We start from the raw sequence: 23,609 nt of genomic DNA on the forward strand, positions 1-23,609 counted from the left end.
TTTCGTGAGTATAAGACGTAGCATAGAAATTACAGAATGGTCCGGTATTGTAAATTCTTGCCTTAATGAATAATAGGAGTGTGCGGGACAGAATATTTTGGGTCGGGACGGAAATGTTTTTTAAATCCCGACATTCGGGATGGGAAAAATTTGCAATTTCCCGACCAAGTCGAGAAATTTTCGGGACGAGAAATGTTCGAAATTTCCCGAAGTTCTGGAAATCTTGAATTCTACACATCATTTTCACTTTAAGTGATTGTTTTTGCATTTCTAGAATAAAAACTTACAATTTCCGATAAGTTCCAGAAACTTACAATGCAGAAAACGTCGAGAATTAATGACTTTTTAAAGTGACCATTCGGTATTTCCCGACTGCTTGGGATCCCGAAAAGTCGGGAAGTCATTTCCCGAAATCGGGATCCGGACGGAAATTTTCTTTCCCGACTCCGGTCCCGACTTTTCGGGATCCCGCACACCCCTAATGAATAACGTTGAGTCGTTTACTGTTGATTATGTTATTTGAAGTCATACATGCTGCTGGTGTGAAGAGATAGATGTTGGTTGGTGATGCTGTATTTCCTGCAGACTTTAACAATTCTGGTCCCATTTTATTTCTCTTTTTTTTTTTGTTTTTGTATCACTTAACATTGAAAATATTATTTTCGTTACCACGTTAGAATGTGGCAATGTTAGCACTATTTTCGCGAGAGTGGAAATGTTTTCAAAAAAGAACTTGCCTTGAAAGTTCTTGGTAACCGATAACATGTTCCAAAATTTTGATGGAGATTTGTTGGTTAGTTCTTTTTTCTCCTCCTCGCTAAAGTATCCAGATAAACTAATCTATTAATTCCAAACCGAGCACGAAGAAAGTGCAACTGCCCGGCGAGTAAGCTTTGCACCTTGGCACAATAAATGTTATTTTCCAAGATTGAAAAAAGTCCCTACGTTTTCCCTCATTTGGCAAATCTGTCCCTACATCCCTACGTGGGTGAAATATAGTGAAAAGTTCCTATGCGTAGGGACATGTCCCTATGGTTGGCATCACTGCCGACAGCAAGCACCCTCTCGTGGCTGATAACTCCCCCGACCCCCGATAAGCTGCCGGCACTCTCGCGACAACTGAGGATAAAGTAGCGATGTCTAATCTAAGATTAGATGTCAGAAATAAGGTGCCAGAAATATTTGTATTTGGGAGGACACCTTTTCCAGCATCCTTGCGAGAAGGTACGTGCTTATTTCAATTGTAATTGTAACTGTAATTGTGAAAAGTGGAAACATTACAAAACAAGTGGTTTCTGTTACGGACTTCCTGTAATGCAATTTGCCGGGATCTGTTGCATGAAGGCACCGTTGAGCGGTCGATGGTCTCGCGGTAAACAACTGGAATAACCTCCCTGTAGAAGTAATCAAACTTGTACATAAATTTCAATTGCTCTCTCCTTGATTCCAGTTCTTTTGTGTGTAGTCACTTTCACATTCACAATTGATCGTTTATTCTCACTTTATACACTTGTGCAGACTTCCTTCTGGCCTTGGACTCAGACTTCCTTCTAGATCTGGACTTGGGCTTTCTTTTGCATGTGGGCTTGGACTTCCTTCTGGATCTGGACTCTGACTTCATTCTGGCCTTGGTCTTCCTCCTGGCCTTGGACTTCCTTGTGGACTCAGACTTCCTTCTAGATCTGAACTTGGACTTCCTTCTGGATGTGGGATTGGACTTTCTTCTCAGACTTATCTTCTTATATCACGAATCTTTCGCTTTATTAATTGTCCTATTTGTGTCGACTTTCCACTAAATCCCAGAAAGTTTTGCCTTTTATTTTCCCAATACTAATATCAAGTCCAATCTAGTTACCCACCTTGGGGCGTCTATTGGAACGCACCGCCACTATTAAATACGACCCAGTGTAGACTTGGTGCCAACAAAGAAAACACGCAGCCAAGTCGGTGCCGCGATTGTGACGTGCAGGCAAAAGGTGCTGTGGGTCACGATTGGAACGTGAAACCACTAATGTAATCAAAACTTTCACAAAGGGGATCGTAGTAATCCAACAAATCCAAGACCAGTTAAATTTCTTTAAATTTCTTATCTATTTACATGAGCATATGTTTTATGTCGCAAGTATTTTTATTAATTTATTATCTTCATACTTTTTCTTTATTATCTTATACCGTATTCTATTATTGTTCATCTTCCTAATTTACTTTCGTGCTTATTTACACTGTCATTCATGCATATTACAGCAATCTTCTGTCTTGCATGCCTTGTGCTGGCATCTCTGTTTAACATTCGTAATCACTCACGTGCATCGAACTTCATTGGGCACGTAACAAGGTTTGGTTTGCCTGCCCATGAGGGTACTCGGATTTACACACACACCAATTAGTTATATTCAATGAAGCTCGCGTGACTGCTCAATTCACACAGGAGTCTCCAAACCTGCTCCAGTCATTTAAATTCAAATTAATAGTCTCTCATAGGTGAGTGGAGTCCGGAAGCGAACAACCTTACAATAACCTGGACCTTTTTCTTACAACTCTCAAGGTTTTCATCCTCACAATAAGTCAAATAATGTCCAATTTTTCTTAACAACAACATTTAATTATCCTCCTTTTTGCAACATCATTTAAACAAGTAACAACTAACATTAATCTTAAGAACATTCATTAATATCAATTCTGTCCCTCCCCTTTTCTAACAATCAAGTTCCACAGTTAACGGTATAACTAAACTGATTCATAATGCATTATCTCTCAAACACACTCTCACGAACGTACGTTCTCCCATTAACTAAACACTCTTTTACAACAGCACTTCTCCTTTGAGTTACAGATCGCATGTCCAGAAACATACAAACGGCCCATCAAACAACCGCCCCTGAATCAACGGAAGTATTCACCAATTTAAACCAATCTCCCATTGACTTCAATTAAATGCAAAGAGGCAAAACGCACATCTTTTCCCACAGTAATTTAAAAATGACTTGGGGCTCGTCCTCGCCACTCTGGGGACTGGGGAACATCCAAAAACTCTCGGGGTGCACTTCGATCAGAAACCTGGGCTGGTACTTCCTGTGTCACGAATCTCTTCCGAACATCCAGAAGATCAAATGGGCGTCGATTCACTTGCTAGCATTTCGGAACAAGGGGGCAGTCGAGGGTCGATCTTCGATCTAATTGAAAGCAGCCTTCATACAAAACAGGGACGTCTTTTCTTTGGTAAAACACTGAGCCTGCTGTCAATTGTCTCTGGCAGACTCGAGGACAAACATCTAAGGGGGCAGCAACACTCCTGGATTCTCTTACCGGTGAACTCCATACCACAAACCACACTGTAATCCTGGAACTGCACTCCTGGGCAAGGACTGGGCGTTTCCTCTCAAATCTCCTTCCACATTCTTCTATCCACTTTGACGATGCCAAAGAAATCAAGTCGGTGAACTCGACCAAAGAGAGAGAGAGAGAGAGACGAAGACGTTAACTGCTGGGTGAACCGTGGTACTTTCGCTAACTGTTCCTCACTCACTGTGTCTGCCTGCCGTGCGTCACCTCTCGCAAAGCTCCCTAGGTGGCGCTGCAGTCACAAACCGAGTTTCTTCGCTGACGTCCATAATGAATGCTTCTACATCAGTCCAAATAAGTCGAAGATGCCACATGCATGTGACGAAAATATCACCAAAAGAGGTGATGTAGTCTAATTCCTGGTGATTTGATCCGATTCCCCCAAAATTTTGGACATCGTGAGGACATTTGGGGAGCTACTTGAAAAGAGGAAGTAGCAGCTCCGGTCACGAGAGTTGAGAATGGCAATGATGTGACCCGATGCACTGACCACATGTCAGCCAGTGGCAAAGTTGATCTGGCAGGCTCTGTCCCTTCGAACGCTGTTGCACCATGGAGTTTAGTTTTTAATAGTTTTAGATTTGCTTATATTGGCATATACCGATGAAGTACCAATCAATCTGTCCCATCCCTAATTAGAAAATCTTGAATGTTAGGTGTGTGTATTGCAATTGATTCTGAGTTAGGTACAGAATCTGTGCCTTGATTTTATGTGCAACAAATTTGTTATTTTGTTCACATTTTGTGTTTTTTCAACATTTCAGGTAAATTCGTTTAAAACATTTTAAATAACTATGGCCTTGCTTCCAATAGAATGAACTGTAACTTTTCACAATGTCTTACTGTGCATAAAGTAGACTTAAACACCAATTCAATCAATCAATCAAATTATTATCTTGTCCACAGAAGTTATTTTGCTGATTGGTGAATTGCTTTTATTTGCACGTGAAACTTATTCACCCCATTTAATATTCTGTTATTAACCTTGCAGTTAATATTCATTGTCTCTTGTAGTAATAATCCTTCATTTCTCTTTTGAGCTTTCCATTTGTCTAGCTAACTCAATAACTTTGTGGAACTCCATGGTGTAGCTATTATTTTCTTCCTAAAAACATCAGATCTTAAACTGCTTAATAAGGAGTCTCCCGATGGCACAGTGGTAGTGTCATCACCTTGTAAGCAAGGGGTCCCAGGTTCGATACCCGGTGGAGGCACATTAGTGGTCCGGATCCCACTTTAAACAGCTGTAGGTCCAGTCCCGATTAGCTTTTCTGTGCATAAAGTGGACTTAAAACAACAATTCAATTCAATTCAAACTGCTTAATAATCTACTGAATAATGCAATAGTGTCCAATTACAGATATGAATTGAGAAAATTGGTTTTCTTTGCATATATTGATAACATGGCAGTAATTAACATTCATTTTCAAGTAAGGAGTTGATGATTCCTTTGTCTGGATTATATTTTGTCAAATTCTGGCACGTACATGATTTCTGCAGTGATGATATAATCCATTTAATCATACACAAAACTCATATCTCCTGTGTTAGCATTTAATGCCTGTTGTGTATCTAAACACATACAGATTATACTCAAGGTGTCAAGGTTTTGTTCATAATAACTATTTATTCTCTTGACCTAAAAATGCCACTAAACTATTGTAAAAACTGCATATTATAAAGGAAAACCCAATCATTGACTATAAACAGCTTTTTATTTTCTCAGGAATAATATACTCTGCAGTCCATTTATATGCTTGACAGACCTCAGCACCCCACATAACAGTTCTATATTACATGTAGTGTTAATTGAAAAATTGTCCATGGTTTGGGTTGATTTTGTCAAGCATCTGACAATCACTAAGCCAGAAAACTCCACGCAAGTCAGCGGAAACCATTTACACAAAATATGAGAATGCTGATGAGTGTACGTAGAAAATCTGGAAAGATACATGAAGGTCTAAAAATTGCGTAACTCACGTGGAATGGATTGCATAGAATACATTGGAAGAACGTAACAGTACTATATAAAGAGTTAAATTCGAAACTTAAAAAATCAAATAAAGACCTTCATAGCCCAGGGCCAACACCCTATAAGCCATCCCAGTGTTGATTTCAAGCAAGTATGGTTCTCATTAGTCTGATTCAATTCAATTCAATTCAATGGTCTTTATTCTTGGGCGAGGTTCAGCAAATGCTGATCTACCACCTAACCCGACAAAGAAAAATGTAGCAAGGTACCTAGGTACATTATTTTACATGAAGATTATAAGACACTACATAAGTAAAATAGCATAAAAGAAACTATAAAGAAAAACTACTACTACACAAAGAAAATCACAAAAAGAAAACAGATGACAAAATATATACAGTGCGTGTGTGCTAATAAATGAAGAGATAATAATATATATGTATTAACTTAATTTTTTCAATAATTCACAGGAAACAGTTTTTAATCATATGTGGTCTTACTTTGCTTCTGATTATCAATCAGTGAATCATATGCGGCCCTACGAAAGTGTTTGTAGTTCAGTTGCTTTATTTCGTTCGGGAGTGCATTCCAGATTTTAGGTGCCATGTAGTGGCGGAGCGTAACCTTTCCAACAGTGTAAGCCTAGCATGACGAAGGCTATTTCCCGTTGTGCTTATTTTTGGGCTGACATGGTTAGTGATTTATCCACACACATCGACCCCCCCCCCCCAATTTTTTCAGAACACTTCCCTGGAATTTTTCACCAAATTAAAAATTCTGGATATCTGATAATTGAGTCAGTGTTATTAATATCACAATGAGTAACGTATCGATAAAAAATATGCAAAGTTAGATAAAATGAATAATAATAAACAAACGAAAACAGAAGGAAACAGAAAAGTGCTGAATACTTTTTACAACCGCACAACCAAGTATCAGCTCCGTATCATGAATCGCAAAATCGGCACACTTTATTTTTCGTTTCTGTTACTATGTCTGCTAGAGAAGGAAGGGGTGGGCCTACCTATATCCACAAGTTTCTTCTTGGCAGCAAAATCCTTGCTGGACAACGGCATCTTCAACAAGTTCTCCACCCCACCGCACAATCACACTCATTTTATTCCATAATGCACTTCACTACTGTATCACACCAAAGCACAGGGACGACTGTCCGCTTTTCAATAGATGGAATTCGCAAAAGCAATACCTCGAGACTTTAACAAACACACAGCAAGAAGGGGGAAACAAAAAGAAACCAGATCCAAAATCGGTCACTGCTCAAAGCAGCGATCTTTCGGACTGTGAGGGGAATATCCCTTTCGGATATAAATAAATTCCCTCTCTTGCCTTAAAATTCCCTATATTTAGTAAAAAAAACATTCAATATAAAAGAAATGCTCACAAATTGTAGGGATATATCCAGAAATTTCTATCAAAGGACATGTAAGTGCTTTCTTAGGATAGTGTAAAAGCAAATCTATCACCTAAAAGATCATAAACAGGCTTTTCGTACGTTGTTCGTAGAGTGTTTGAATCACGGACTATGTAATTAATAATATTTGGTTCACATTTGACATGAAATTTGTAAAATTGGTTCAATCTTCAGTTTTCATTAACATTTATTTCACTTTTTAGCTCAATTATTACCAGCTGAGTTCATACATAAACGGAAAACAGAGTCTTAATATGTCTAATGTTTATGCTCTCCTACAAGCGAAAAACAGAAACAACAAGAATGTAGCACATCAATGTGTATCTAGTTTTCCCGTATCCCGCTCATTTCTAGGTTTCTCCTTTTTCCCCTTCCTGTTAGTTTTTTTTGCTTAAGAATTCCCTGTTCCTGGGGGGAAAAAAACTCCTTGAAGCACCACCGGCTCAAATTTCCTTTGCAGTCAACCAACCATTCATACCCGACAACGCTGGAGTCCTTCCTCTTGCCGGACCTGTGTCTCGCTGGCGCGTATTCAGTGAAGCCAACCCAAGCATAATGGTGCTAAATCTCGCACAAGTGTACAAAGTTGTTTGTAAGTTGGAGATATAAATAAAACAACAGGGCCGCTTTTCGTTGTGGTTGAATTTTCTCAAACTTTTCACATAACGTGGAACCCATGCCGTTGGTTGAACCATTCGAATTTATATTTGTTTTTGTTATAAATTAATATTTATAATATGAAAATCCCAGAACAATTTAGTAGTATGTAGCATAATTTTGGAGTTTAAACGACACCATGGATGTCCAGAAGGGGCAAGGGGAGGAGACACTTCCTGAAAAATGAATGTTAACCATTTTCACACATATAATTTCAATTCAGTCACATCAAATTGTTAATTATTGTAAGGGCATTGCAGAAAAATGTTAACTTCAAATTGAATTAGTATATTTTGAGAAGGGAAATATACCTAGTTTACCCTAACCCCTGAAAAAAATACTTTGCTTAATCCTCCCTGGTGGAAAGAAATACTGCGGACGTCCATGAACAACACTTTTTCTAAACATGAGGTTTGCAACGCTGTTGTAAGCCTCTGCCCGTAGGTTTACACACCTAGGGTTTCGATGCGCTCTTCTCCCTATATTCCTTGCTCTTCTCCTTCCAGATACGGTGGGTGACGGTAGGCACTGCTCCTTCGCGGTCAGAAATTTGTAAGGCAACATTCAGACGGCTTACAACTTTTCCCAAGCAAAAGGCAGGAGTTCTCATGTGCCATCTGGTGCTGAAGTGTTGCAATCTAACAAACAGGATCTCGAAGACTGGTATCGGGCCGAGATGAACTTTGAAGTTTTTACGAATTTTGCCATATAATTACATAGATTTTACTAGAACTAATAAAGTGTAAGCCCAGCTTACACGGCTTACATGGACGCTCCGCGCCTGGTGCCATGTAACTGAATGACGATTGCGAAACAGAAGTTCTGCAGTGAGGTATATGGAGATTAGCGGCGCTTCTGGTGGAGTATGAGTGCATTTCACTCCTGGCTTTAAGCTTTACACTCAGATAGTCCGGTTTGTTTTTATTTATAACATTGCAAGTAATGCAGGTCATGTTCAGTTCTCTCCGTCTTGCCATGTTGAGAATTTTGTGCTGATTAAGCACAGGTAGAACGTGTTCGTGATTTTTAAATCTGTAGACATACCTCATGCTTGCATTTTGGACTTTCTGAATTTTGCCTGAGAGCCTTTTTGTGATTCTTGGCCCGTAAACAACATCGCAATAATCGAAAAGAGGATATATTAAAGATTGGACCAAATTTAATTTAATTTTGGGTGAAAGAAAGTCAACAAGCGTGTAGAGGCTCTTTAGCACTGAATATCCTTTACCGCACTGTTTCAGTACATGTTCAGACCAGTCTAATTTTTGATCCATGGTCAAGCCCAAATTTCGTACTGTTTGTGAGAATTTTGCGTTCTTAGTTTCAATTAATATTTTGCATTCGCTGAGATTTATTTGTTTCACGAGATTATTGTTGCCGATAATAGTAAATGTAGATTTATTTAAATTTAGAACTAAGCCATTTGATTCACACCAGTTACTTATATTTTTCAAGTCCTGATTTAATAGTGCAATCGCATTTTGTAAATTAAATATATCTGTCGATATATACAATTGCGTGTCATCGGCATAACAGTGCACATTACAATATTTCACTGACGTAATCAAGTCGGCAGCTGCTAACGTGAATAACAAAGGACCCAGGATTGAACCCACTAGCAGAGGCGACGACAGTTTATCTGTTAATACACGCTGTTGCCTTCCACGGAGATACGTCTCGAACCATTTGAGTGTTATTGGAGAGAGTTTGTAATATTGTAGCTTAGCAAGAAGTAGTTTATGTGGTAGCATGTCAAAAGCTTTGCTGACGTCAAGTAAAACTAACATTGTTACATGGGATTTGTCCATTGCATGGTCACTTTCAGGAGAGCAGTTTGCATGCTATAGTGAGGACGAAAACCGGATTGTTGCGGAGGAAGAATGTTATAGTCACCAATGTACTTACGAACTTGATCGTTTACTATTTTCTCAATGATTTTTGAGAGTACCGGCAAAATACTAATGGGGCGAATGTCATTTACAGAGCTCGGGTTCTGTTTCTTAGGTATGGGAATGACCTTTGCCTCCTTCCAAGAAAGCGGGAAACAGCCTGTGAGGAGGGAATAATTAATTATATGCGTTAATGGCGGAAGGATTTGGGGAAGTGAGCATTTTTACAGATATGCCGTCAACTCCGGCCACGTTTGATCGGATTTTGTACATGAATTTTCTGACAACGGATTCATCCACTTCACGAAAACTGAAATCAGCCGCACTCTCACTGAAACAGCCAGCGTAATAACGCTCACACTGCTGAGAAACTTTCTCTTGGTTTATTTTCAAGTCGCGGCATACGTTCACAAAGTGATTATTTAGGACATTAGCATCATTTAATGTGGGAGGAAGTTCCCCGATTTTGTTTTTACCACTATACCCCCAATTCCGCATATGTTGCCATATGTGCTTCGAATCATTGGACGAATTTATGATATGTTCGAAATACGCTTTTTTCTCTTGTCTTACGACCGATGTTGCGAATTTACGTAATCTCTTGTATTTGGTCCAATGTTGAGAATTATTTGTCCACTTAAATTTTAGTAGCTCGTTATCTCTTAATTTCATGATTAGCTTAACATTTTCTGTTATCCAGGGTGCTTTTCTCTTAGTTGCGCAAACGGTTTTCAATGGAGCATGTTTATCAAACACCGCATTCAATTTTTTGGTGAAGAAACACACTTTATCTTCAATGTTTGCAAATTCCATTAACGTATTCCAATTTATTTTGCTTAGGTCGTTTTCGAGGTTGTCTTTCACTATCGCATTATAGTTCCTGTAAGTAATTGTCGTGGCCTTAGGCTTTGTTTTGCTGAAATGCAGAGAGACATATGTCAAACAATGATCGGAGTTGCTGACTGGTACAGAGACGCCAGAATTTATGACATCAGATAAGTTACTTATGAAGATCGGATCAATTAAGGTTTGAGTGTTATGTGTGATACGAGTGGGTTCCGTTTGGATTTGGGAGAACTGGAACTGTTCAGCAAGTGACCAGACGTATCGTGTGTCGGGCTCATTTGGCTTTAAAAAATCTACGTTTATGTCACGTAAGATTACTAAGTGATGGACTTTGTGATATATATTCGATACAATATCTTCGATGATTGATAATTTGGAGTACGGAATATCACCGGGCCTATAAATGCCGCAAATGCCAATACTGCATTGCTTTTGACGGATTATTATTACAATAAATTCAATATTATTAATCTCTTCAGGAATAATTTATATCTCTTCTACCGCTAGCTCTGAACGCACGTAAAATAAAATTCCGCCGGCACCTTTATGCTTACGGTCTTTCCTAATCACGTTGAATCCTGGTATTTTAATTATTAGATCATTTGTGTGTTCCTTAAGCCACGTCTCGGTTACAAGAAGAGCGTCCAAATTATTTTCTTCTACCGTGTGACGTATTTCGTCAATTTCCGGTACCAGGGAACGAACATTGACATGGGCGATAGTGAAGCGTGAATGATTCAAAATTTCCAAAAAAAATCCCTTCTCGTTTTGTTGAGGGTAAAGCATGTCATTCCTCAGTTAGATGCCATTGGACCTGAAAACACTCCACACAACGTTTGGGACCTGAATGACATTTTCCGACTGTGCTCCATGAATTTTATTTTTCCCATAAGGATAGGCATTCCTGCAGAATGTACTCTATGACCCTCAAAGGGTCTGACCACTTTATTTTTTGAAATAAAGAAGAAAAAAAAAGATCTCAAAGGTATGCAGAAGGTCATGAAAGAGCCGCAGAATACATATGCATGTGCAGAAACAGATTTGCAAGCAATGGCTAAGTCAGTCGAAATCTCTTTGATCTGGTCCAGATTTGTCTCATACACTGACTGCCTGCATGATTTTTCTAGAAGGATGGCACTCCTCACTGCTGCTACTCTTCTCCCCTCCCCCGCTTCACTACCACTTGAGGAGTAAAATTAACCAAGTGGTAGCTCAGTCATTAGGGTGTCTGACTACCATGCGAGAGACCCAGGTTTGATCCCTGGCCGGAGAGAACCGGGATTTTTTTCACCTGCTCAAGCAGCTCCGGTGTCCACCCAGTGTTGTATAAAGTGGGAACCTGGAGGAAACTGGGGGGTAAAGTAAAGCAGAGGCATGGTGTTGATCACATCACCCCCACATTCGGCTGTGATCAAGAAAGTGAGGGGTCCTAACTCCACACCTCCTATACACCTTCATGGCATGGTGCAATCACAGGGGAGCCCTTTACTTTACTTGACTGGTCTCCCTTCAAAGCAGTGAACCTCCTGCAGCGGTGTTCTTGTACCACCTTTGCTTTGCATTTGTCACTTCTACTTGATGGAATGCATACTCTTCATTTTCTTGTAGTTTACGGTTATTACAAGCATAATAAAACAGTTTTTTGTTGTGACGTTTCAGGAGAACACATGCTCCCTTTTTCAGATTTTTATTTTGACTAAAGATACAGTTATAACAATGGTTAGCAATTTTTTATACAAAAAGAATCCGTTATATAATGGATGTTGTCAATGTTACATTGTTGTAATATAGCAACCTAGCTGTGAAAAGAAGCAGTCTTGTTTTATTTTTTATTTCAGATAATTTTTTTTTATCACATTATTTTTTATTTAAAATTATGAATCCCAAATATCATCAGGTAATTCAAAGTCGTCATTGTTTTCACAAAGTTTCTTGATGTTTTCTGTTACATTAAATTTTAAAGATGTTGGCTTACTCCATTTGTGAAAAAGAAAACTCCATACTGGATCTATGTTGCCATTTTCATTATTTAATTTATTCCAGTGTTGTTCTGCAATGAACGAAGCTTCCCAGCCAGACATTCAACTCTATGTTTCCCATCAATCTTTTTAAAACCCTTCTCTTTTTAATCAAATGCTTCTCTTCGATGATGTGAGCTGACAAACCTGTTCTTGGGTTTAGATTTATAATGTCCAAAAACAGCCATTTTTCTTGCTGTTTGTCCTACATAATCCTTTGAACATGAACAACTTATATTATATATTCCTGTGGTTTTTACATCTGGTAGAGAGTTTCTCATTTTGAATTCATTAAATGTACATTCGAAACTTCTTGGTGATCTAAAAGCAATTTTAAAATTAAATTTTCTAAAATTTTTTGCAATTTTATGTGAAAATCCCTTGTGGAATGGAATGCACACAAATTTCTTTTCAACAGATTTTTGATCTTTGTCTGTATTTCTCTTTTCTTTTAGTTTTCTTGAGACTTGTTTTTTTTTTATTTGATTTATTCTGTTAGTGTGAAAGCCATTTTCTTTTGCTATATTAAAAAGCCTTTCTTCTTCATTTTTGATATCCTTACTATTAGAACATAGTCTTTGTGCTCTCAGGAAAAACATTAAAAATATATTATCCATTGTTATACGAGAATGTTCTGAATTGGCATGGATGTATTTTTCCCCTGCTAATTTTTTCCTATGGACTGATGTTTGAATTGTTGTGTCATTTGTCTTAATTTGCAGATAAAGGAAAGAAATTACATTGTTATTCATGCAGGGTGGCGACAGACCTGGAAAACCTGGAAAACCGGGAAAAGTCAGGGAAATGTCAGGGAATTTCGTCGTCATTGACTTTTTTATTTTTTATATTTAAAGATATCGTTATGGAACTCTGCACGTGAACAGAAAATTGTTATAACTCGGGCACTATGGGAGCAATCTACTTCGGATAAGTTTTGTTTTGCACCTAAAACATCAGCGCATGCAACCGTGTACAATTCAGAACGCCAAACCGAGGAAGGGGGTTGGGGGGCGCAACCCCCGAATTTCAATAGAAAAAAAATCTGAAGTTTGCCCCTCTTCTCCCACTATTTTGGGGAGAAGGCGCGAACTTTAGTATTCTTTTCAAAGAATGGACATTTCTCAAGAGAATGAAACATGTTTCATGTTCTTGGGTGCCATACAACTAGAATAATAAGCCAAAATGTGATTTTTTTTTTTTACGAAAAAATATGTAATTTGCATTTTTGGAGGAAAATTGTTACAACTCGGGCACTATGGGAGCAATCTACTTCGGATAAGTTTTGTTTTTCAGATAAAACATTACAGCCTCCTCGATGGCGCAGTGGTAGCGTCCTCGCCTTGTAATCAAGGGGTCCCGGGTTCGATACCCGGTGGAGGCACATAGTGGTTCGGATCCCACTTTAAACTGTAGGTCCAGTCCCGATTAGCCTTACTGTGCGTAAAGTGGACTTAAAACACCAACTCAATCCAATCCAATCAGCTAACACATCATAGCATGAAGCCGTGTACAATTCAGAACGCCAGACAAAGGAAGGGGGTTTGGGGGGCGCGGTCCCAGAATTTCAATAGAAAAAACAAAAATTTGAAGTTTGCCCCCCCTTCTCCCATTATTTTGGGAATAAGGCGCGAACTTTAGTATTCTTTTCAAAGAATGGACATTTCTCAAGAGAATGAAACATGTTTCATGTTCTTGGGTGCCATACAACTAGAATAATAAGCCAAAATGTGATTTTTTTTTTACGAAAAATATGTAACTTGCATTTTTGGAAGAAAATTATTATAACTCGGGCACTATGGGAGCAATCTACTTCGGATAAGTTTTGTTTTTCAGATAAAACATCAGAGCATGCAACCGTGTACAAATCAGAACGCCTGACCGAGGAAGGGGGTTTGAGGGAACCCGACCCTCGAATTTCAATAAAAAAACCATAAAAATCTGAAGTTTGCCCTCTCTTCTCCCGCTATTTTGGGGATAAGGCGCAAACCTTAGTATTCTCTTCAAAGAATGGACGTTTCCAAAGAGAATGAAACATGTTTCATGTTCTTGGGTGCCATAAGCCAAAATGTGAAACACTGTTTTTTACTAAAAATAGGTAATTTGCATATTGCTCAGAAAATTGTTATAACTCTGGCACTATGGGAGCAATCTACTTCGGATAAGTTTTGTTTTTCAGCTAAAACATCATAGCATGCAACCGTGTACAATTCAGAATGCCAAACTGAGGAAGGGGGGTTTGGGGGGCGCGACCCCCAATTTGATTTTGATTTGATTTGATTTAGTTTATTTTACTTTGCGTTTTGTGCCTCTTGGCTAATTTGCGAAGATGGGGATGAGTGATGAAATGATGAAATTGATGAATGGACATTCACAAACAACCAAGCCCGACCGGGATTCGAACCCGGGACCTTTGGCGTCGCAGGCGACCCCCGAATTTCAAGGAAAAAGTCTGCCCCCTCTTCTCCCGCTATTTGGGACGAAGGCGCGAAGTTTAGTATTCTTTTTAAAGAATGGACATTTCCAAAGGGATTGAAACATGTTTCATGTTCCTGGGTGCCATACAAATTGAATAATGAGTCAAAATGTGAAACTCTGTTTGGAAATGTGGCATGGATATGTTGCGGAGAAGGGAGAGGTTGGTCATCAATATGAATTTCCCAGGCTTGCTCCAGACCTGTGTCAGAGTTTCCACCCAAACATTAGAGTATGAACGTCCAAAAGGCACATTCATTTCGTAATCAGCACCATTATACCATATGGTGGTATCATCAGGCCAGTATGACCTTACTCTGATGATACCATATGGTATCATTGGGGGAGTAAAGGTTAAGCCTCTAAATATTACGTGGAAAATGCATTTAATTATCATTTTTTCTTGACCGTATGGGAGTAGTAACGGGACTTGTGAACAGATGGAGCGGATAAGAGAGGGTGTCGCCGTCCGATAGTTGTCGGACGTCGTAGTAAGGCATTTTGTTGGGCAAACTGAAGGAACATGGAAACAAATAGGTTCCATTGATACATACGATTTTTGTTGAATATCGCCACCTGACAAAGTATCTCATTACAACATGCGACAGAAATTGCATGGACTGCAACATCCAACAAAATTCGAATGCATAAACAAGAAGAGCTTTAGACTGCAAATATGCTGCTGGAATGTTATTACTCTTCTGGCTCACTTCACCTTATTGAATGTAGCAGTGCTTACGAAGGCTTTCTTTCATCATCCTGACGTATTACTGGTTTCGCACAAGTTAACATACGTTTACAATGACATTGCAATATTCTTAGATATCAAGAAGAATTCAACCAAACGGGATATATATTGAATACTATCACGAAAAAGTGAAACATAAATCTGCAATGGTGGACTTTATAAAAATTGGCAAGTGTATGCTCCTAACCTCAAATTTACTGCAACACTAGTATTGCAATGAAATTAACGCCACTCTCTGTCCTGTCTGTTTAAACATGTGAGAGATGGTCATTAATCTCTCACAGGGTAAGGTTAATGTCCAATATTATGAAACGAAATACTAATAATAAATACGTAAATATTTTAATATCATATTTACTCGATTCATTCAATCATAAAAGCAAATCACTTTCTACAAGAATTGACTTTTCTCTGCCAGCGCTGCTAAATTTTCACTTTCCATCTACTGATTTATATGAGGGGTGGCCAGAAAGTAATTTCCAATTAGTAGGCACATTGATTTTTCGCAAACGCCAAAACCGTGAAAAATGGTAATTGCTGCGAAGTTATGTTTAGGAATGTGCAGTGATGTCTCGACACATTTTTCGCTCATTCGAAATATCGAAATAATGCGAATTTGGCATAAAATGCGAATTGTTGGCGTTTTTAACGATTTTTTTAAAAGAAATGTCGTAAAGGAACGAAAAATTCATGAAATCCAACATTCTTGTATTTTTCTAGGCCATGTTTGTGTACATAGAACATGCAAGTTTTCCAACATTTTACTCAAGAGTAAATTATAGAGTTATACGTACATAGAATAATTCCGACAGACACATTAAATCATGTATTTCCCACGATTTTTTCAATTTCTGTCAAAACCATTTGCATCACAGAGCAAAGTGGCAGGGTTCTAACAGGAGATCGAGTGCATATCTACCGTCACACAGGAGCCACATCTTCATATTTGTCACACGAGATATGTTTTGAATTACCAAGCCAAGTGCGCACCATCGGCATTTGTTGAGCGAGTAATAATGGAGCTCAGTCATTAGGCCATCTGACGACTATGCGAGAAACCCGGGGTCGATCCCCTGCGGTGGAGAACCAGTATGTTTTCCACCTATTCAAACTGCTCCGGCGCCCACTCAGCATCATATGAAGCTGGTACCTTGAGGAAACTTTGAGGGATAAAGGTAGCCAGAAGCATGGTGCTGATCACATCACCCCCCCCCCCCCACCTTCAACCGTGATCAAGAAAGTGTGGGGCCCTAACTCCACACCCCTATACACCTCCATGGAAAAGTGCAGGGGAGCACTTTACTTTTACTTCCTCAAAAATATGTTCCAACATATCAAACTGTCGCGAAAATATGTAGACCATGTGACCTACAATTTAAAATAATAGTTTAAAAGCACAATGGAGTATTAAGTTTCGGTATATTTTGCAGATAAATGTTCTAAAACAAAAACGCGAATTTTGGGAAACGTAACACTAACAAGTAAAAAAAAGATAATATCAATTTTTGGTGCCATAATATATCGGTATCTGTCACGTGAGATTGATTGATTTTAATTTTTTGGGTGCGTCGCCACTTATGGTCATTATGCACCCTGCAGTATATACGGGGAAAATTCCTTTATCTAAAATCCTTACCTTAAAATTAAAAAGGGGGTATGGAAAATAACTTTCCCAAAATAACTTTCAAGATATCAAAATCTCACGAAGAGGCGTAAGCCATGTAACTTACAATTTGAAACAGTAGTTTAAAAACACCATGAAGGTATAATTTCAGATATTTGCCAGAAAATGTGAATTTTGGGAAAAATAACACCATATAGTAAAAAATAAAAAAAATACACCAATTTGAAAAAAAGTAACAAAATATCAATGTCCCTACTGATTAGGCATAAATAAAACATGAATATCAGTTGTAATTTATTCCATTAGTAACAATGAGTCCTAACCTAATTTTCGGCATAATCACCACCGTTGTTCTGGCATTTGGCGTAGCATGGCACTAAATTTTGTATGCCCATGGTATATGTGTCTGACAGCAAAGACTGGGACTATCTCTATCACAGTGTAGCTGTCAAATCCTTGCCCTGCCAGAAACCTCTTCAGTTAAACCAGGAGATGAAAGTCGGTACATTCAAGGGCAGGGCTGTAGTACAGGGAGTGGTCCAAGATCTCTCACCTGAAGTGATGCAAAAGGCCTGTGTTGTGCTGTGTGGGGTTGTGCACATTCGATTGGCCTTCCGTGAATTATCTGCACCATCGTCTGACCTTACTATCACTCACGACGTCCAATCTGCACACCTCACACGATTGCTGGTGGCTCTGTGCCAAATTCTGAGCGTCCAATGTATAGGCTACATCGCAGTCTTTGGGAGACTGGAGAGCTGCAATCTTTAATCTAGAACTGTCCTAAAACGGCTGCATTGCAACTGTACCAGATTACAGCTACATGCCACTTCTTCCTGCCTGCATGTGTGTGTGTCGCTCTCTGACCTCTAGTGCTGCGTATAGGCACCATTGGAGCTTTTTTCAGGATGCCCCTCGTATATGAACTTTCAGAAGCTTTTATTATTAGAGTGTTCCTGTTTTAATGTGTGGTTAGCTAAATCAGGTACCTATACAATGCAATTCTATAAATTCCTTGCGTTAAATTTCTAATACCTACGTACCCTTTACGTCAGCATTAATGGTATTAATGCATGTTGTCAGTTTCACAGTACTTCACTTGGATATACTGTACTGAAGCAGAAATCCCATTGATAATGTAAAGAAATATGGCACTTGATTTTGTTCGATTCAATTGTTTCATTTATATGCAAAAGTTAAGTTGTTTGCTTTACGGAGAAGAGAGAAGTAGCTTTATGCATCGAAAAATGAATCCGCACTCATGGTTGTTGCAAGCAGAGGGTTCCAAACCTCAGTGGAAATATCAACATATAATACCGAAAATGGATAAGGAGACTGATAAATTACAAATTGTATTTCTTAATCATTCACTCTTCACTCTTATCTCATTTAGTCATAACTTTAAAAATAATCAAGTATTTTATTTTAAACTTACTGCGCATGACAAAATTCCGTAATCCTTCCCTACCTTGTGAATTGTAATAATTTTCCAAATTCACTATTTTGCAGTTTGAATTCAAATGATAGAGAATAGAGAAATTATGTCAATTTCATAGAAGATAATATTGGTACTTAACAAATCCATACCTGGATCTGTATGAGTTTATTATTTCAATTTACAAAAACATCGATTTAGTTTAGTTTGTAATTGTCAGTGAAAAATATAAATTTTGTCCTGGAAAACCTGGAAAAGTCAGGGAATTTCATTTTTGCTTGTTTGTAGCCACCCTGTCATGGCTTCGCAAGTGAATTTTATGTGACGATGTGATTCATTTAACAATTTAAATACGTCCATGATGGTGTTCTCATTTTTAGCAATAATTAGCACATCATCTACATATCTGATGTAGAGTATGATATCCGCACCTATCTGATTAACAATTGAAGATTCTATGTAAATAGAATACTCTTTGTCCAGCTTCATCATGAATGCTAGTCTTCCTTTCTTCCCATGCATTTCCAGAACTCTTCTACCTCTGCCATTTTTATGATGTCCTGATGGGAAATGTCAAATAGATCTACTTATTTATTTCACCTATCTCTCCAATTGCTTCATGGTTCTCGTCTTCTCATGCTTACGCATGCTTCGTAATTCATGGTACAGACCCTCGATAGCTTTAATAGCATGTGCCTTCAGCTGAATAGGTAGGCCCGAGCTCTGCCATGCACTGTCAACTTCTCCAACATCGCATGGAGTCTCTGATATTCTTCCCACGCCACTTCAAGAACATCTTCATATTTTGCAAGACTTCACCTCTTGAAGGCAGCTTGTGCACCTCGAAATCTCCCCAGACAAGACTGCCCCCTCCCCTGTCAATGGCACATGTCGCTGCATGTTCACTTCATATAGACACGAGAATATGTGATAGGTGAACATGAGGATCTGCATTGAATGGAACACAGGTACGCACTGAGGTCGGTCTCCAGCAAGTTGTAAATTACATGCACTCAATTGACATGCTTTCTCTGCACTGCCGACAAGTGGTGCTCTCTCTCTGCCACCAAAAGATGATACTGGTAGCTTGATGTCAGGCCATAAGAGCAGCCAATGAGCATAATTGTGATTTTTGGTCATTTTCAATGCCAGTCTTCATTAGGATGCAAAATCGTAGTTTATAATTAATGTTTTTGCACTAAATATGTATTCTGTGATTCTTTTATGACCTTCTTCATTCCTCTGACGTCAAGTTAGAAGAAAAATTAAATTGACCAGACCCCTGGAGGGTCATTAAGCACATGCGACAGGGATGCCTACGTTCTTGGCATGCAATCTGTATGGTGCAAAAAAAGAAAACTTGGGGCATGGCTGGAAAATGTTGCTCGGGTACCAAACATTGTGTGGGGGTGTTTTTAGGCCATTGGCACCCAATTGGAGGGTGACTTGCTAAATTCTCACCTTCTTGGAGTTTTGGACCATGCTAACATATTGAAGCCACAGATGCGGTAAGGCATCTGACTGCCATGCAGGAGATCTGCGGTTCAATTCCCAGGGTGGACGATCTAAGATTGGAATTTTTCCTTCCTTATCCCTGCATAAAGCGGTTCTGGGGCTCACCCAGCCTCAACTAAATCGGTACCTGTGGGCAACCCTAGGGAATAAATGCAGCCAGAGCATGGTGCTAATAACATCGTCTCCAAACTGACCGAGATCGATAGAATGTGTGGGGCCTAATCCCACGGCCCTTATATATGCCTCATGGCATGGTACAAAGTGTATGGGGAACTTTACCTAAATATCCTTCATATGTAAACAAAATACCAAGGGACAAGTACACTTCCTTCTAGGGAGCCATGGAATTTCAAATGGTGACAAGTAATTACATTGGAACCATGACTTTTTGTTCACAGAATTCACATTTTGCCTCTTTTTACAACAAATTCAAAGTTTTTCCAAACTTAAGGAAGCTTTGAGATCGAATTGGCAAGTGACAAATAACAAGCCTTAATAGACAAGTGACACATGTCACTTGGAAAGAAATCTTCAGAAATAAATGTAACCGTTCACACTAGAGTGACACAACAAGTTTCATGCAATTCTTCAACCACAATGGTTGGTTATGAAGGGACCTTCTGAGGAAAGGAAAACCATTATTCCACAAAACCTTGGATATTGACTGTTAATGGAACTTAAGTATATTGATGTTTGATCAGCCCTGTATGTTGAAAATTGAAATATAAAAATCATTACATTATGCTTATTTCTTATTGCAGGAATGTTGTAACAGGCGAACATTACAGATTTGTGAGCATGTGGATGGCAAGAACATCATATCTGGCAGCTTTTTTCATCATGCTTGTGTTTGTAAGTACATGCTTTTACATCTTAAAGTAGTAATAGTTATAAAATGCACATGCAATTTGGTTCAAATTTTATAGTTTCCTCATAGTCTACTCGTTTGGACCTTCGATTCAGAAGAAAGGCACATGTATTTTACGGTTGTTGTTTCGATACTAAAGAAAACAGTTCAGTGCAAAGTAACACGAGGAACAAGTGTATCTGTTTTGCAGTGAAGAAAGTCAATATGAAGTTCAAAATTGTCGTGAAGGAATTTGGGTAATTTTGGCTCTGGGCTGAGGCTGGCCCCCTTGGTGGGGTGGTTAGCACATTGTACTATGACTCAGGGGTCCAGGGTTCGAATCCCGGCCTGGGAATGGATGTTTGTGTGTGTCCATTCATCAATTTCATCATATCATCACTCATCTCCATTTTTGCAAATTAGCCAAAAGTGGCACAAAAAGCGAAGTAAAATAAAACAAATCAATCAACTCTGGGCTGAGATAGTGCGTGACTGCAGATGGCTCGGCATGGCGTGAATGCCTGCATTTTCAACCTGCTTATTTTTACACACATATCTTGTGCATGCAAACAATTATATTTATATTGCATAACGAGTACTAACCTGTGCTATAAGAGTTGTTCAAACTGGTGCCCAACTGCATTCTCACATTCTCGGCACCTTTTGGTGAAATTTTGATTGACATATTTGTTTTGTTTGCAAGTTGTTTTCTTGCCATTCTTAACCCGGCAGGATTCATGCTGTGTAAAAAGTATCCAGAAAAAAATTGCTTCTTAAGTCCGAATTTTAACTGAACTTTTAATTTTTTTAAACCATGTAAATAATAGTAACTTCAATAAATAACCTAATTTTATTAAGTTTGAACATTGTTATTTCATTACGCAAAGATGAAGTTTAGAAAAATGAGAAAGAAGAGACTGTAAGAAGAGGTTTTTCTGGCATAACATATGGACGTGTGCCGAACTTTAATTTTTTTATGGCATGTAATTAGTAATGCCTTTATTGATTAATATAATTTTATTAATTTTGAACATTTGAATGAATCACACATTTGATAAAAATGAGGAAAAAATAACATGTTAGAATACCAAACTGAAATGTTTGAAATGTGTGAAATTTACGCAGGCAGTGTTTCTATGTCGCTGTGAGTGGAACTAAGGAACTAACTGACAGCCAATTCAAGGTCCCAACACTTGGAAGGGTTCATTGGAAAGATGCTGAGAAGGGTGGCCTCAGACAATAATTTGGAAGTGATCAAAAAATATATTTAAAAATCGACTGGGTAAATTTTACCCACATGGGCATCCTTACGGATTAAACACTATATGCAAGCAGGGTGTCACGGTCATCTTACGGATTAAACATTATATCCAAGCAGAGTGTCAACTCACTGGGAATTCTGTGTGAATTATTGGCTCCAGGAATTCTTCGTGAATTTTTCTTGGTGGACATGAAGAATTGCAACTTTTATTAATCCAATTAATCCACCGAATTTAAACAAATCATAAATGCCCTTAGCTTTTATTTTTATCTAGAAGGAAAATAGAGCTACGTGGAATATAAAACAGAATTCTCTCAGTCAGTTGAGTTTACTTTATTAGTGCTCTTTGCAGAACAATCTAAATGATGAATAGAAGATTATTGCAACATAAGATGTCTTGAAGTTGATTAGTTGAATATCAGCTTGAAATTATTATACAATTAACAATTTTTTGTATATAGTATGTCCTGTAACATTTGTGACTTGTGTTTGTGCATGTTCTTAGAGTCTTAGTATGTGAAATGGTAAATGAAAATTCCCCAACGTAAATTAAATATTTTAAATATACACGATACCATTTAATTGAATTGAATTATAATTTTTGGATACATTGGAGTCGCACAGACCCTTTATATTGTTAATATATCTGTATGTGTGTTTGTGGTTAGAGACGGTAATACATAAGGTTGAAGCAGAGAAATATCTGCTTATTTATTTGCTTGAATTATTTTTGGAAAGTTCGCTTTGAAAACCGGGAATTATACATTAATTTTATCATGGTCCTAGAGTGGCCAGCCTGGCAAGTTATCAGCTCAGTGTTATTATTCTTGACCATTCTAACTAACTCACTCTCTAGCCTTCTTACACCCGAAGATTTATAGCTGCAGCAACACGGGCCTTTTCCATCTGTCACCATTCTGAGCAAGATATATCCACTTTTTTCCATCCCTACTGATTCCCTTCCTGTAATCTTCTCCACTCACCTATCTCCTCATCCTTTTCAGGTCCAAATATTTTTCTAACGATTTTATTTTCAAATACTCTTAATTTATGTTCCTCTTTAATGTAAGGGACCATTCTGTGAAAGATAATGCCATCGCATTGACATGCACAAGTCAACACACTGTCTGAAACTTTCGTTGCATTTGTAAATGTTCTTGTTTATCAGTACAGTTCTATTCATTTTCGCGTGCAGTGTAATTTCTTTCTAATTTAGTGTGCGTGGGTGGGTGCGTGTTTGTGTGTTAGTTTTTCTGTGAAATTCCAGTGTGAGTTTGTGTGTGTTTAATAATGTGAGACCAGTGAAATGCCAGCCGAATAGTTTGTTAGAACAAAGAATTTTTATGTATGATAGTTAAGTGTAGACCGAATCATATCGAGATGTTTATGGGATTTTTTTTTAAATACACATAGTCCAAAACGGCATTCTTGTGTGTGAATATCAGGAACCTTCCGGTCCATCTAATCAGATATGGCAACACTCTTCCGGTTCATTTAAATGTTTAGATATTTCACTACATTTTCCTTCTCAGTGTAAACTAAATTGTTAAT

The 23,609-nt window shown here is 38.3% G+C and overlaps 1 protein-coding gene across 4 annotated transcripts in view; it reads left to right on the plus strand.

The window, feature by feature from the left end:
* Positions 1-23,609, plus strand: part of LOC145995342 (membralin) — a 264,860-nt gene that overhangs the window by 42,889 nt on the left and 198,362 nt on the right. For all 4 annotated transcript variants that reach the window (XM_083131956.1, XM_083131967.1, XM_083131960.1 and 1 more), the window contains exon 9: positions 20,712-20,802. In XM_083131956.1, the coding sequence (XP_082988082.1) occupies positions 20,712-20,802 (91 nt within the window). The remainder of the gene's footprint in view (positions 1-20,711; positions 20,803-23,609) is intronic.

Source organism: Lepisma saccharinum, chromosome 1 (assembly GCF_977018435.1).
Source record: "Lepisma saccharinum chromosome 1, izLepSacc3.1, whole genome shotgun sequence".
In the NCBI taxonomy this organism is placed as follows: domain Eukaryota; kingdom Metazoa; phylum Arthropoda; class Insecta; order Zygentoma; family Lepismatidae; genus Lepisma; species Lepisma saccharinum.